This window comes from Anabrus simplex, chromosome 1 (genome assembly GCF_040414725.1).
Source record: "Anabrus simplex isolate iqAnaSimp1 chromosome 1, ASM4041472v1, whole genome shotgun sequence".
Taxonomy (NCBI): domain Eukaryota; kingdom Metazoa; phylum Arthropoda; class Insecta; order Orthoptera; family Tettigoniidae; genus Anabrus; species Anabrus simplex.
The window spans coordinates 765,475,916-765,492,569 of NC_090265.1; the positions used below are offsets into that span (position 1 = coordinate 765,475,916).

At 38.9% G+C, this 16,654-nt stretch overlaps 1 protein-coding gene across 2 annotated transcripts in view; it reads left to right on the top strand.

Annotated features, from left to right (window-relative positions):
- LOC136857502 (protein bric-a-brac 2) overlaps positions 1-16,654 on the top strand; it is a 148,390-nt gene that overhangs the window by 33,072 nt on the left and 98,664 nt on the right. For both annotated transcript variants that reach the window (XM_067136205.2, XM_068225209.1), the window contains exon 3: positions 5,432-5,524. In XM_067136205.2, the coding sequence (XP_066992306.1) occupies positions 5,432-5,524 (93 nt within the window). The remainder of the gene's footprint in view (positions 1-5,431; positions 5,525-16,654) is intronic.

Below are 16,654 nucleotides of genomic sequence, written 5' to 3' on the forward strand. Positions count from 1 at the left end.
AAGTCTTTCATTTTCACGCCCTTCCTGGCCATTTTCTGTCTTTGCCAATACCTACATTCGTCAAAGATTCTGTTGTCTTCAGTTTTTCCTTCTGATTAGTATTAAGAGAGAATTGTTGCCCTGTTGTACTCCCCCTTAAAACAAAAGCACTGCTGCCACCACCGAAGAAACCTGTTAATATGGCAAAACGTGTGCTTAAATATTGATTGGCTGAAAGAATGTTCACCTTTTTTTTTTAATTAATGAATCAATACAGTTGTATCAGACTTTCATTTTCTGTTACATTATTTGGACGTACTCAGACTTAGAGGTACTTACACATTGAGCGGTCAAAAGTCATGGGAAGACCCTGAATGTGATGTTAATAACGAGTTGCTCCTCCGCGAGCCCTCAGAACAGCAGCAATACGGTGAGGCATCGACTCTACAAGATGCTGGAATCATTCTGGAGGGATCTGGACCCACGCATCTTGCACTGCTACCCTCAGTTGGTCTTGTGCAGTTGGTGTGAGGTTCATGGAGCGTACCCCAGCATTGACAGCATCCCATAATTGCTCGACTGGATTAAGATCGGAGGATCTGGAGAGCCAGCCCATTGTCGTAACTTCACTGGAGTGCTCCTCCAGCCAGCTGCATTCCACTACAGATCGGTGATGTGGTGCATTGTCCTCTTGAGACATGACATCTCCATCAGGGTAGTCCTGGGCCAGAAAGGGATGCCAGATGGTCGGAAAGAATATTCACGTAACGTGCACATGTCACTGCTCCCTGCAGCTGAACAGTGGGACTTAACTGCGACCATGAGAACGCCGCCCAGAGCTGATCCACCTTCCGTCTGGACATAACCTTGTTCGCTTGCAGGATCTATAGCTTCATGAGGCATATACCACATTCTCCTGCGCCTATCAGCTCGATACAATTAGAACCGGGATTCATCGGACTATAAAACACGCCGCCACTGTTCCATGGTCCATTGCCGATGTTCACGAGCCCATGCACAAGTTTCATTTCCGTATTGATTGGATGCACGTATATAGACAAGAAGGATGTTCCACCTATCAGTTCTTTATTTATTATGAACAGATTCACATCAGTACCGGTTTCGACTATTTATAGCTATCATCAGCTGATATATTACAATATTGCAACCATTAAACATTAGTGTATGTCACAAAGATGTTGTTATTGATTAGAGCAGGGCCATCCAAACAGCACTCCCCGTACGCTAGTGCTCTGGCCGCGCTCCGAGCGCTTTGGTGGAAGGTAGTTTCGGTAGTGGTGGGAGGGCTTGGCTGGCAGAGCGAGCAGCCGATCCATCAGTCACTAGTCTAGTACAATGCGCTTTGTTGACAGAGTATAACTAAATCAGTTTCGCAGCTGTCATGAAATGAAATGGTGTATGGCTTTTAGTGCCGGGAGTGCCCGAGGACAAGTTCGGCTCGCCAGATGCATGTCTTTCGATCTGACTCCCGTAGGTGATCTGCATGTCGGGATAAGGATGAAATGATGATGATGACACATACACCCAGTCCCCCTGGCAGCGAAATCAATCAATTATGGTTAAAATTCTCGACCGTGCTGGGAATCGAACCCGGGACCCCTGTGACCAAAGGTCAGCACACTAACCATTTAGCCATGGAGCCGGGTGCAGCTGTTATGACTGAACATCATAAAGCAAAATGGGAAATTTCATTTTTCTGTACAGCTTATAAAGAGCATACCAAATGTTTAGTATGCCACCGAGATTTAGTGTGTTTATTTTAAACACAATTTGGAACGTCACTACAGTGCCAACTACGGGGATGATTACGGTGATTTGACAGACGCCAGTCGCTAATCGATGTTGGAAGAATTGAAAGAAAATTTCAAGCAGCACTATTCTATAAGTATTAATTTTTTAATATTAAAATGATTGTTTACAAACAGGAATGAAGAAATGTTTGAATTATCTGAAGAACGCTCAAGTTGTGAGTTGCCGTATTTTTTCTTTTGACAGGAGATTGAGGAGAGTGAGGTTGGTGGACCCATTTTACGAGCAAGCTATAAATCAACAAATTAATCTAAAAAGCCACCAGGTGGCTTTTTAGATTAATTTGTTGATTATACTCATCAATACGGCCATGAAGTGGACAGTTTGCAACAAGCTATAAATGTTCGCTGCGAATTTCCAAAGCTGAGGAACCCTTCACGGAAGGGAATTTAATCAAGGAGTGCCTAATGAATGCAGCGGCATGTATTTGTCCTGTGGAGCTAGTTGAGAAATTTGACAAAATCTCTTTCTCGTCAAACTGTGGCTCGTAGAATAGACAATATGGCTGTTGACATGGAACAGCAACTAATGGACAAGGCAGCAAATTTTATATCATTTTCCATCACCCTCGACTAATCAACCGACAATGCAGACACAGCTCAGTTCGTTATTTTCATTTGAGGGGTGGATGACGATCTTCAGGTCACCATGGATTTCCTAGACTAGGTAGCTCTGACACCACTACCGGTTTCGAAATTTTCCAAGCTGTCGAGGGTATTTTTGAGTCAATGGGATTAAAATGGTAGCTCCTGCTTTACGTGGTCTACGCTCGGGGGTTCCTCAGCTGTGTAAAAGTAAAAATGGCCGAGAACCGTAGTACCCTAATGGTGGCGATCCATTGTTGATACAGCAGGGGGCAATCTGTGCAAAAGTCGCCAAGCTTAAAGACGTAATGGGAACAGTTGTGTGAATGGTAAATTTTCTTCGCACCTATGGACTCGCGCACCGTCAATTCAAAGAGTTCTTGGATGACATCGAAGCGGAGTATCCGGATATCCCGTACCATGCAGTAAGATGGCTGAGCAAGGCGAAGGTGCTTCATCGTGCTTTTTGTTTGCGGAACACAATAGATACCTTTTGTGACATGAAAGGGCGGCCTGAGGTTCTTTTGCGTGATCCTAAGTGGGTGGCAGACTTGGCATTTTTAAGTGACCTTACTGGCCGTCTGAATACTTTGAACACTTCGCTTCAGGGCGAAAAGCACAATATCTTCGATTTGGTGGAAAGAATTCAAGCGTTCAAAAGAAAAGTGATTTTGTGGGAAAACCTGATGCGTGCAAGGAACACAGGACATTTTCTATAGCTTGAAACGGTGAAAGAAGGTGTCGACTTTGATGAGCACTTGCAGGTAATTCGCCAATTACAAGAAGATTTTGAAAAGAGATTTTTCAGAATTATCAGAACTCAAAGCAGTGTTAGATGTATTTGTTTGACCCTTTTCTCTTAGAGCAGACGGTGCTCCACAATTAAGAGTTGATTGAACTGCAGTGCAATATTCTTCTTAAAGGCCAATTTCTAATGTCACGAAGTTTAGAAGAATTTTAAACAGCGGCTTTCCGCAAGAAGAATACCCCATTTTGCATCAACATGTGTATAAAGTTCCGTCAATGCTCAGCTCAACGTACATTTGTGAGCGTTTCTTTTCAGTTCTTAAGCTTACCAAAAGTAACATCGTGCAACGGTGAGCGATAGAAACTTTCGCAATTGTTTAAGAATAGCTGTGTGCAGAAAGATTGTACCCAATTTGGAGAAGATTATCTGCTCCAAAACTAAAGGCTCGTAAAAACGACTGAGCAAAAGTCACTCAAGGTCTGTACTGTCTGTTCATATTTGTAAAATTTTGTTGAATTTTCCTCTCAGATATGTTCAAATTTGAATAAATCACATTATTCTTTACTTAACACTTGATTTTGTTTCCTGCATATTCCATAATTGGAGTACCTTTCGATTTATACATGCGGTATATTTGTGATGGCAAAACAGCCCTATCAGTATATCAACAAACCCACAAAAGCCGTCGGCCGCACGTCTGTACGTACGTATCTAGTCAGCGCGGTCCGAACTTCGTTCGTCTGTCTCAGGTCTCCTCGCTGCCACAGTGTAGTGGTGGCAGGGGAAGGAGCGTTAGTCTGACTGCCCAGTGCTCGCCGAGCGCGGGCACGCTCTCGGAGTGCAATGACTGGATGGCCCTGGATTAGAGCATCCGGATGTCTAATTGGGTTAAAGATAAAATGTATTTTTATAATGTTTTGTCTATATGGGGTTGAAGAGTATCTATGACCAATGTGGCAGTGAAAGGCTATAGTAAACTAAAAACTTGTTGCATATACATTAAGCACATTGAACACTTTAAACACATTAAGTACACGAAACATAGTATAAAACACTTGATAAGTTTAAACACACTAAAATATAAGATACATGTATGTTAAAACACTTGTTAAAATTTGAAAGTTCATGCTCTGTGGAGTTCCTTCTTCAGGATTCCTTGTGGTTCTTGCACCTCTGTGTCTACGTTGATTTGGTTGCATAAAATGATCCTTGAAAATGTTCTATTTGACTAGTATATGTCATGTGTGTTTGTGGCAAAAATCCATGTCATGTGATTGTCAAGTACGGTTGTGGTTCAGTTGTTGATATTTTTTTTTATGAGTTGTAAAGCAGACTGTGAAGTCTTGAATTTTAAATTCGATTAAAATGAGTTGTTGGTAGCAACCTCCCTCTTGTCTATTTCAACCCCATACAGACAAAACATTATGACAATAAATTTTATCTTTAACCCCATTAGACATCCGGATGTTTTAATCAATAATATCTTTGTGACATACACCAATGTCTAATGGTTGCAATATTATATCAGCTGATGATGGCTATAAATAGCTGAAACCAGTACTGATATGAATCTGTTCATAATAAATCAAGTATTGATAGGTGGAACATCTTTCTTGTCTATGTATGTGGTGAAGCCTATGCTGTGCAGTTGCCTCCTTACAGTGCTGATAAAAAAGGGTTCCTAACTCCCAACATTCAACTGGGCAATAATCTGACTCACAGTAGCCCGTCGAGTGCCCAGTATGGTTCTGCAGAGGCGACGTGTTGTCCGTTCGTTAAACACCTGTGATCTTCCCGTGCAGTGGTTTACACGGGTGGTAACAATCTCTCTGCGATAATTGAAGATCCACCCTCAACACTGTTGACCTCGGAAACCTGAATTCATATGAAATCTCCGCAATGCTGTGACCCATGCGCCAATGATCATGCCATGTTCAAAGTTGGTTAACTCTCAACACGTTGCATCTTCAAGACACTGGTATCTGTGACAACTGCTCAGCTATGCCAGAGCTAGCCGCAACGCTCAGGGGTCATACACCACAGCACATTTTCTAATGGATCACCCCTTCCCATGACTTTTGGCCAGTCAGTCTATACAAGTGTTATATACTTACAGATTGTACATTTGTTAATGTCCAGTATTTTTAAAGTTACCAGAACATGTCTTTGTGATGGTGTTGATGGCTCATAAACTGCTCAATGTTGTGGTGATAAAGCGTCTTTTGTTCACCGTTACATTACAGATGTTATTTTGTTCAGTAGCATAAGTTGGTATTTCTTATATGTGCAGTCCCTGAAGAAGGAGGTGGACTGGGACAGAGGTGTTGATGACAAGAGCACTGCAGGAGAAACGTCGTCGGACTACAGACATCCACATGATGCCGTAAGTATACAGTGCTTCCTAACTTTGCTTCATTTTTATCTTTGAACATTGTTTAAATTTTCCTTGGTATTTTTCAATTCATTATTGATGTTCAGATCATGAATGCTATTTTGTTACTCTTTTTTTTTTTTACGAGGAATATTAAAGGACTGAGGAGGAAGCCTTATTCAGGTACAGCCCCAACATTTGCCCTCGTGTGAGATTGGGAAACCACAGAAAACCATCTTCAGGACTGCCGGCAGTGTTATCTTTCAATTACAAACTCAATCGTATAGCCATCTTGCTCGATATGACGGTTACTACAATAAACAAATAATAAATTACAAGATTTTTAAAAATCTTACACATTCGTGATTATTTCACTAAAATCTGGATTTATTTTGGTTAAAATTATTTTCATCTGTACCTACACAGGTTCACCAGACAAACTGGATCTGTACTTTGATTCATTGTTTTCATTTGTGGAAACAGTAGCTCAGACAAGTAGAATCAGACAAAATTGTAGTTGCGGATTATCTTAATGTCATGTGCTTGGCAACTGAAAAATATTTGAATACTGCTACAGTATTAGACACAGATTTCATTGGCTTCTAATGTGCTGTGATTACTTTCCGACTAGAACTCTACCATCGACTGCTTTTCAGGTTTACATAAAGTGTGATGGATGAATGCTAACAATTCATTTGTATAATTTGTTTTTATTTCTTTTCTTCTTAGGTTAACACAATTTTTAGATTCAATTATGTTTTGTATGAACCCCTTTTTTTTTTGCTGAATTGTATCTGTGAGTTGTTTGTCGCTCCATATAATGATGTAAATATTGTATATTGTGCTGTTTTTATTTGTCATATGTCCCTTTTGTTTTTTCATTTGTTCCTTCGTTACATTTTTGGCACATTATTAGCTTGTATTATGTAAATTACTGTACTTTAACCCCCCCCCCCCTCCTTTTTCACTGAAGATAGCTCAAACGATTTAAAACCTGTTTGAATTTGATTACTCAATCTAATGATGGAATTATATGATGTATTCAATTAGGAGGATACACTTTAATTTTTCCTTTGTAAACTACTTACAGTTCGTGAACAAGTAAATGTCCGTGCATTGTCTAGGAGTTGGCTTTCTACTCGGCTTTGATTTGACGGAATGGAACTAGGAGCAGAGAAATGGGTTAAAATCTTGCTTCTAGATGTTTTCTGTAATTTTCCAATTCAGCTCAGGAGGGAACCACTTCCTAGCCCCATTATAAAAAACACATCAACACTGGTTATCAGACACACCTGCTTAGTACGTGAGGCAGTCTAAGCCCATCACTGAGTGAGTTAGCTGCATGGTAAGAATAAATTGACAAGACAAGTCAGTGCTTGTTCTACGTCAGCCATTAGAGATTTACTTCTTTGCCTGAAGTCCTAAGTCAACTTAGACATCACATTGTGACAATAAGATCATAACCTTAATTTTTGTTATTATACATATTTTAATGTTATAATTATTCCTACAACATTGTCCCTGTCTGGTATACATATGTTTTAGTTTTATATATATGTTTTTATCACAATTTAATTTTTAATTGGCTGAAGGTGGCCACTAAGTGGCTGAAACGTAGTCCCAAGACTTGTGTAATATCATGTACTTGATATATTGTATTGAAGATCAGAGAAGAGCTAAATATAGACTCGTTGGTACAGAATATACAGAAAGAAAGACATGGGATTGTTTCAACACATGAAAAGAATGGGAAAGGAACAGGTAGCAAGAAGGGAATTGGAAAGAGAAGTTAAGGGAAAGAGACCAGTTGGAAGACCGAGAAGGTGGATTCAGATTTGGAAGGACATTAGAGAAGCTGGATTGGATGTGAAGGAAGTAATGGAAAAGTGGAAGTACAGAAAGGAGTGGAGGCGGCTTGTTAACCAAACCTGGACGACTGGAGTGGGACATTGATGATGATGATGATGATGATTGTATTGAAAAGGTGGACCCTCTTGTCAATTTATTCTTTCAGTTGCACTTCAATACGGAACAAAATGAAATTTATAGCTTATAATTAGCTGCATGGTTCAAGGCTTGCATTTGGAAATAGTGTCGGCAGCCCTGAAGATAGTTTTCCATTGTTTCACTTTTTCATACGATGCATGGCTACAGTCTACCTCCTTACTCTAAGCGCTGGTTTATCCCATATCACCATAAGACCTCTCAGAGTGGCAGCGATATAACACAAATAGTAAAGTGAAAATAACAGAATTCAACTTGTCTGTTATCTTTGTATTTTTTATTTTCTACTACCCAAGAGAACAGATAGTGCATCTGGAAGTAATTGGCCATACGAGCGGTAATCATTGCTACTCAGTTAAAAATACATATGAGTCTGGTTGAAAAATGAGACAGTTGTAGGACATAATTGCTGAATTCTGACTGATTGTTGGGAAAAGAGTTATGACTTATGGACTGTGGGGATCTGCTAAATTTAGGACCATCTTTTTATGTTAGTCTCTATTTCGTCGAGGGTAATAAGTACAGTATTTGTTAATGGGAAATTTCGTAGGTAAGTCTGTTTTCATATCAAATATTTTCTGCATTTTTTGTAACGCTTTGGTCATTGAAGTATGCTTGTTTCTCTTTTGCTTGGCTGTTGTTTCTATTTTCTGTGCATGCTTTTTCCCCTAAGTGTTTTATATAAAATATATTCAGCTTTCTTGAAATCTTTTCCTTACTTTATTATAGTTGAAACTCTTGCTGCTGCACTGTGCTACATCATAAATTGAAAGAGTTACTATGAACTGCACAGGACAATCCACAGAATGGTGGTACATTTTCCATTCAGGCAAAAGGAAGTTTTTTGTACTCCAAAGACTTGGAAGATTTGTGGCAAATTTAACATAAATACATATTCCTTGCAGTTGGGATACACTTTCGTCATCTCATTAATCAGTGCAGTTTCTTATGGAATAGGGCAAAGAGATATTTAGTTTAATTTCCGCGTTGAACCGTGTTATAGTTGTCTGTACATCACGTACAGTTTGCCGACGTTTTGAATACATTGCAGTATTCTTTGTCAAGGCGACTGAAATACCCCTACTCGATCCGAGGTAACCAGTCTTCCAGGCAGCAATTTACACTACTAGTGTGGCCCTGACCTTGGCCTTCGAAGGTTGTCAAACTGCTTAGTAGCTTTGAGAATATCCTCCCCGTAAAGGAAGGTTGTCGAACTGCCTAGTAGCTTTGAGAATATCCTCCTTTATGGGGAGAATATTCTCAAAGCTACTAAGCAGTTCAACAACCTTCGAAGGCCAAGGTCAGGGCCACTGTAGTAGTGTAAATTGCTGCCTGGGAGACTGATTACCTCGGATCGAGTAGGGGTATTTCAGTCGCCTTGACAAAGAAAACTGCAATGTATTCACTCTAGAGAATGCCCATGTTGGAACTGTGTTTTTCTCATTATGAAATTTAGCCTTGTCTGACACCTGTCTGTATCAGATCAAAAATTAGATGTATGGCTTTTCAGGCGTTTGCTCTATTAACCAGCATTTCATCTTAGGTCTGACACTAGACTCGTCAGAGTGGGATGTGTCAGACCCTACCCACTGATGCTGGGGTGTATGCAGGTGAAATTTATCAGAAGCCTATTTATGCAGCACAGTCTGATAACTGCATACAGGAGATAAAACTCCACAATGGAATTAATGCTAATTTTTGATCTGATTTTTTATATGCTCTATTGGTGGAAAAATATCTAATTCCCTCCATGGGAATTTAGAATTTCCACCTGTCTGTATGTTACAGAAGTGTTACCCATTTTCACTTTCATACAGCAACTCAAATCTAGGTACATCCCTTGTTGGTGGGGGCATAGACGAAGAACACATCCACGGTACCCCCTGCCTGTCGTAAGAGGTGACTAAAAGGGGCGACCAAGGGATGATTATATTAAAACTATGAAACTCCTTGTGATTAGTACCACCACACGGGGAACACCATGGGTCGCTTTTCCTCACGCATAGTACCACTACGTTAGGTACCAAATAGGCTTGTGATTAGTAGCAAACGAGGGCGCGACGGCTTTTACAGTACCTGTGATTAGTAGCACTAAATGAGCGATGCCGTGGGATGAAGGAACCCATGGTTCTGGCTTGCCTATGTTTAGTACCCACAATGAGGAACACCACGGGATAGTAAAAGTCCCTGTGGTTAGTACACTTAGGTGATGAACACCATAGGTTTGCGTTGCCTGTGAATGGTGCCGCAATGTCAAAACACAGTAGGTCTGTAATACATGTGCGAATTTCATTACCTGTGAGTAGTACCATAATGTGTGGAATACCGCAAGCCTGTGCTACTCTTGATTAGTATCGCAACATGACAAGTACCATGCTTCTACTTTTCTAGCCATAACTACCATTATGAGGGGCCGATGACTTGGATTTTGGACTCCTTTCGACTACAAGCATCATCGATTCAGTATCGTGCTATAGAAGCAGTCCCTTGGTCAGTAATACTATTGTTTTACGCCAACTTCTGTGCATGTGAGGCACTGTGGATCGGTTCCATGATCGTTTTAAATTCATATCCATCCATTCATTCTTCATCCTCACGTTCTGAATTGTGGTCAGTGGAGAATTTTGGGTTTTTAATTTGTCATTTCATTTTGTCTCATTTTGTACCATTAGAGGCCAATGACCTAAATGTCAGGCCCCTTTAAACAAGCATCAATCAAATCTAGGTACAGGTTTCTGAAGACTTAATGAAGCAATCAGGATTCCATATAAGCATAAGATATTTCACAGCAATTCTCGTTGTATGCTATCATGCACTTTTGAAAACTCGGCTGACTTTCTACGTTTTCACTGATATCTTAAGAGCCTCGGTTTTCAGAGTATATAAATTCTGTTTATGCATAGTAACTGTTACATGGTTACCCATGGAATGCAGAGGGGAAAGAAGGTGCGGGCTGGAATGGGTCTAACTACAAAGCCGAGAAATGAATTAAAATTTCATTGAAGGTTATATTTTCAAAACAGCCAAACTTAACAGTTTTGATATAGAATTTCCAACTTTAACCAATAACAACAAGTAATAAGGTACCAGTAACAAAATTTAAGTCTAAGAACGACAAGATTTGGTGGTATAACAGAACTTAGGCTTCAAGCCCTCACTTTACATTCTCTGAGCTCTCAGCTCCCAAACACATATTTACCAAAGGTCAGAAAACCCCTGATAACATGGAGCACTAGCTCCCACCTTCAAATATTAAGCCTTTCTGAGGCACTTTTATCACAAATAAAAGAGCTAACCTGCTCTCAATTTTTCAAGCTTATAAAGGTAATACCAGACTTTTACACATATTGCCATCAAGGCACAACTTACAATGAAACAGGGGTATCTTGCACCCAACCTATTGGGCCTTCGTTGAAAAAGAATAGGATAAGTAATTGGCCCAAAATGCAAAACTGAATGGAGGCGTAAATTTGCACTCCTACACGAAACTTCTTAAAACCTAAAAGGCACTAGGTCGATGAAACATGGGCTATTCCCAAACTATGGAAGTGACTCGTATACAGAATAAATTTAATACATTATGGAAGAGTAGAAGAACGGTTACGAAAACGTAGTCACCTCGAATTCAAAATGAAGGGGAGCTCGAGAGGGTAAAGCACTCTCTATCCTCGATTTTCAGTTAAAGTTCTATGAAGATTTACAAAATTTTACATTTTTAAGAGATAGGTTACATAACAAAAAGGTTTCGGACCTTCCCCAAGGGTTAAACTGCTGAGCTAACAAGAAAATAATGATGTTAAACTGCTATTACCTTTGTGAAGAGCTGCTGCCCGAAGGAAGAAGCGCTACCCACCCCCTGCTACACTTCATACACTAGGCTAGACATGGTTCGAGTGGTGCGGAGACAGGAAAATCAGCAGTTTTTATACTCTCGGGGAAGATTCGAGACCTTTCATGAATAATTAAGACACACCCACAGGTGTTTATTGGGTAGCTTACAGTTACACATCCAAACCGAAGAAGAAAGACACGATTGGTCAAAAATTAATTACAGAAATTCCGGATTGGCTAAGTTCAAAACTGGCGGAAAGAAAAGATTTATATTGCCAATCCACAAATGAAAGAACGAAATTTAGTAAAGAACAAACTTATGAATACAGAATTTCTTCAAATAAAGTTCTTCCACTTTGCACCAGGGTGCATGGTCATAGTTTTTTGTAGAGACATCTATCGGAGAATGTCCACACTCCTTGATCAATAGAAGACAAAACAAGTTGAGCTCCACACAGTACTGACAACTTCGTAATCACAAAATTTACGGTAGTGACATCTTCTGAGCAAACTTATGAGTTGATACAGTTGTTAAAGTTCAGAGTTTCTCCTGTAGAGGAGTACTTTAAGGTGGAAAATTCAAATGTGCGGCGTAGAGGTGTACCAACCGGTACAGTAAGTACAGTTCATCTTGATGGGGGCTACTGAATAATAGTTGACCCTAGGTTTGAGAAACAAAAGTGTATGTGTTGAGAACACAGCAGACTGCGAGCAATGACACGCTCTGATGTTATGGTCAACCGAATGAGTCAGCAAATAGTGTAGACCTATGTACAAGTAGGAAGAAAGGTAGGATGAGGTCTGATTTACCAATGAGACAGATAGCACTTTCATTTCCTTTGAGACGAAGCCTTCGTGTATTGTGGATGAGAAAGATCTTTGTGCTTTGGCTCATAATTTATTGATCGTAATTTTTTTAACATACATAGAGGTGCCAACTATTACTGTTTGTACGTATTTATTGCGGATTTCACTTTGTGATTTCGCTATTACGGTTGAAGGGGAAATTATGGAAAAGCAATATTGTCACAAAAATTAATTTCTACAAAAAAAGAAGGAAAGAAGTAAATAATGTTCAATCTCTTAGAGCATTACTGGTTAACTCTCCTCGTTTCAATGTTTGTAAGTTGGCAACTAAACATATTTGGCAGTTATTTGGTCGTCACTTCCTTTTTTTTTTTCCCCGCGAGGGTTGTGAAATCAAGGCCAGCTACATTTATGCTGCTCTCTTAGCTAGAATTACACATCAAGTGGGCCGTGAAGTAGGCTCTACTCCTTGCTCTGCTGTTCTCCAGTGCGCGCATTCGGCTCTCTCTCTGTTGTGTGTATAGAATGAATGGTATATTTAGTGTGTTGCTGTTGCTGGGATGTGTGGAAGTAGGAAGAAGGGAAAAGTTAGGAAAGGGAAATGTAGAGTAGAGGATAGGAAAAGACAGGTGGAACAGTGTCATGGGAAGGAGAAAAGGGAGGAGGAAGTAGCTTCTGCAGCTATCAGGAAAGATAGGGCTGACCAGGAGGGGAGGGGATCAAATGAGGTGGGTAGGGTTGAGGCTCTGGTCATGGGGGATTCCATTAGACACGTGGGGAAAGTGTGTGGAGGAAAGGGAACCAGGGTAGAATGTTATCCAGGAATTAGGTTGAGGCTGATGTTGAGGAAAGTAGAAGAGAGGGAGGAGGGGAAGGAGAAGGTGGTAGTGTTTCACGTTGGTACCAACAATGTAAGTCAAGCTGATATAAGTACCAACATAGTTGGAGATGTGTGGGATCTGGTAAATGCAGCACGGGTGAAGTTTAAGAAAGCGGAGATTGTTATTACTGAAATACTGTGTAGGAGGGATACTGCCTGGAGGGTGGTAGGGGATTTAAATGAGATTATGGAGTGGGTACAATGCTAAAATGCTAATATGTTATGGGACCGGTTTCGACATATGTCCATGTCATCATTAGCCGACACAAAAATGGCAAGAAGTCAACGCAATTGTAACACTTATGACACTTTTCTTGAATAAAAAATAGTTGTTCGTGTAGAGGTTCTTGAGCACTCTTGCTGTAGATCTACATAAGTGTTACAATTGTATTGACTTCTTGCCATTTTTGTGTCGGCTGATGATGACATGGACATGTTGAAACCGGTCCCATAACATATTAAATATGTTGCTACATTAATTTGTGCAACAATATTATTGTATTGAATAGGTGGAACATCTTTCTCTTTTTAGCATTGTAATTATTAGTTCAATACGGATCAGTGATAAAGTTTTTAACTTTAAAATATCTGGAGTGGGTATGTGGGAAACTGGGAGTGAAATTTCTAGATCCTAATGGGTGGGTAGGAGATAGGGATCTGCGCTTAGATGGCCTTCACTTAAACCGCAGTGGTACGTATAAGTTAGGAAATTTGTTTGGAAGGGTAATAGGGAGGTACGTTCAGAGAAACAGGGTGGCTTAGAGACCGGTGATAAGAGAACAGGGAACTGGAAATCAAGTAGGGATGACATAAAATTCTTAGTGTTGAACTGTAGAAGTATTGTAAAGAAAGGAATAGAATTAAGTTATTTAGTAGATATATATTTATTTACCAGATATTGTAATAGGAGTTAAATCATGGCTGAGAAATTATATAATGGATGCAGAAATTTTCTCACGGAACTGGAGTGTGTATCGTAGAGATAGGATAGGAATGGTGAGAGGGGGAGTATTCATTCTGGTGAAAGAATAATTTGCAAGCTACGAAAAAGTTAAAGTTGAGACACATGAAATTCTAGGTGTAAGGCTCATTTCTAAAGATAATAGGAAACTTGATATATTTGGAGTGTACAGACCGGGAAAGGGTAGCACTGACACGGATCCAGAATTATTTGATAAGATAGTCAGCTGTGTAGGAAACGACATGGAAAGAAATGATTGTAGCGGGAGATCTAAATTTACCAGATGTCAGTTGGGAAGGAAATGCAAACGACAGGAAGCATGACCAACAAATGGCAAATTTGATATGGGAAGGACAGCTGATTCAGAAAGTGATGGAACCAACCAGAGGGAAAAATATCCTGGATGTGGTGCTGATAAAACCAGATGAGCTCTATAGAGAAACTGAAGTAGTAGATGGTATTAGTGATCATGCAGCTGTTTTTGTCGTAGTTAAAAATAAGTGTGATAGAAAGGGAGGTCTTAAAAGTAGGACTATTAGGCAGTACCATATGGCTGATAAAGCAGGCATGAGGCAGTTTCTAAAAAGTAACTATGATCGGTGGAAAATCTATATATATAAAATAACTTGTCCTGACTGACTGACTGACTGATTCATCATCGTAGAGCCAAAACTACTGGACGTAAAGAAATAAAATTTTGGGGATATATTCATATTAAAATGTAGGTGCTCGCTAAGAGAGGATTTTTGGATATTCCTTCGCTAAGGGGGTGAAAAGAGGGGTGAAATTTTAAAATGAGTGTGTCTATATCTCGAAACTTTAAAAGTTTACAGAAGTAGAAATTGGTATTTAGAATCTTCTTTAAAAATAAGGAAACACGTATTTTTTTGTTTTCAGAAAATCCCAATAGGAGGGGTGAAAAGGGGTGAAAATGGGGAAAATGGGTTGAATGCCCTTAATCAGGATACCAGTACTTATATCTCAGAAACTGAAGATATTACAGACCTGAAAATTGGTACTTTTGATCTCTTTAAAAAATAAAGAAACACGTATTTTTTTGTTTTTGGAAAATCCAATTAATGGGAGGGTGAAAAGGGGGTGAATTTTTAAAATGAGTGAATCTATATCTCCAAACTTTTAAAGTTTTCAGATATAAAAATTGGTATTTAGAATCTTCATTAAACATAAAGAAACATGTATTTTTTTGTTTTAGGAAAATCGCAATAGGAGGGGTGAGAAGGGGTGAAAACGGGGTTGAATGCCTTTAATGAGGCTACTTATATTTCAGAAACTGAAGATATTACAGACCTGAAAATTGGTGTTTGGGATCTCCTTTAAAAATAAAGAAACACGTATTTTTTTCTGGAAAATCCAATTAAGGGGGGTGAAAAAGGGGTAATATTTAAAAATGAGTGTATCTATATCTCAAAACTTTTAAAGCTTATAGATGTGAAAATTGGTATTTAGAATCTCCTTTAAAAGTAAAGAAACACGTATTCTTTCGTTTTCGGAAAATCCCAATAGGAAGGGTGAAAAAGGTTGAAAAAGGTGTCGAATGATTTTAATGAGTCTACTTATGTTTCAGAACCTGAAGATATTACAGACCTGAAAATTGGTGTTTGGGATCTCCTTTAAAAATAAAGAAACACGTATTTTTTTGTTTTTGGAAAATCCAATTAATGGGGGGGGGGGGTGAAAAGTGGGTGATTTTTTAAAATGAGTGTATTGCACCATCCCGCGTCCAGGTTGACTACACGAGTTTCCAGACTAGCTCTTGATAATACTTTCATCTGCCGAAAATTCTTGGGTTGTGAGTTCCGCGTGAGAAAGAACATCGACGGCCTACGGTAAATACCAACCTACGTAGATGAACGTCTTCAACACGCTATTAGTCGGTTACCGTATATTTTTGATACCAAAATTTATCGCAAAAATCAGATTATCGTGGCTTGCCAAGAACACCCTACATGATATCATCATGATCGCAATGAAAATTAATCATTCCAAACTTATATCTAGTACTTATTCTAAGCAGACATTGAAAGAATTCAGTATTACTCTACTCAGCTGTTATTCATAAATTGATTTATGGATGAATTGGAATAAACGTTGATTACCTTGAAAATCTTTTATACAGTATAGCAGGTTTCCTATTCAATCAGTTTCTCAATAATATACTGATGTTGTCTTGAAGAAATAGGTTTGGGAAAACCTCTGATAAATAAATAAATAAATGAACTTAGGCCTTATTCATCTGACTCATAATCTTAGCCTATCGAAAAATTGTATTCTAACTAAGTAGTTTCCAAGGGATTGAAATGAAAAGAAAAATAATTAAATTACATAATAAGTAAAATTACTCAACATAATTGAAAAAGTTGGACAATTGCAATAATTATAATTATTATAATGTTTGTAATGAAAGAATTATTTGGATGCATCCGAAAGCTCTAAGTAAAATAAACTATCTTCCTACTATATACAATTCAAATTAAAGTTCAATTGGAAAATGAGGAAAACGCAAAGAAATTGGCCAATAATTAATGACTCAATTAATTAATTAATTAATTAATTAAGATCTGGAATCTCTGAATATTATACTAAGTTGCTTCTCGAAATCATCAAGATTCAATTGCCTGAATTAAATTCACATACAATT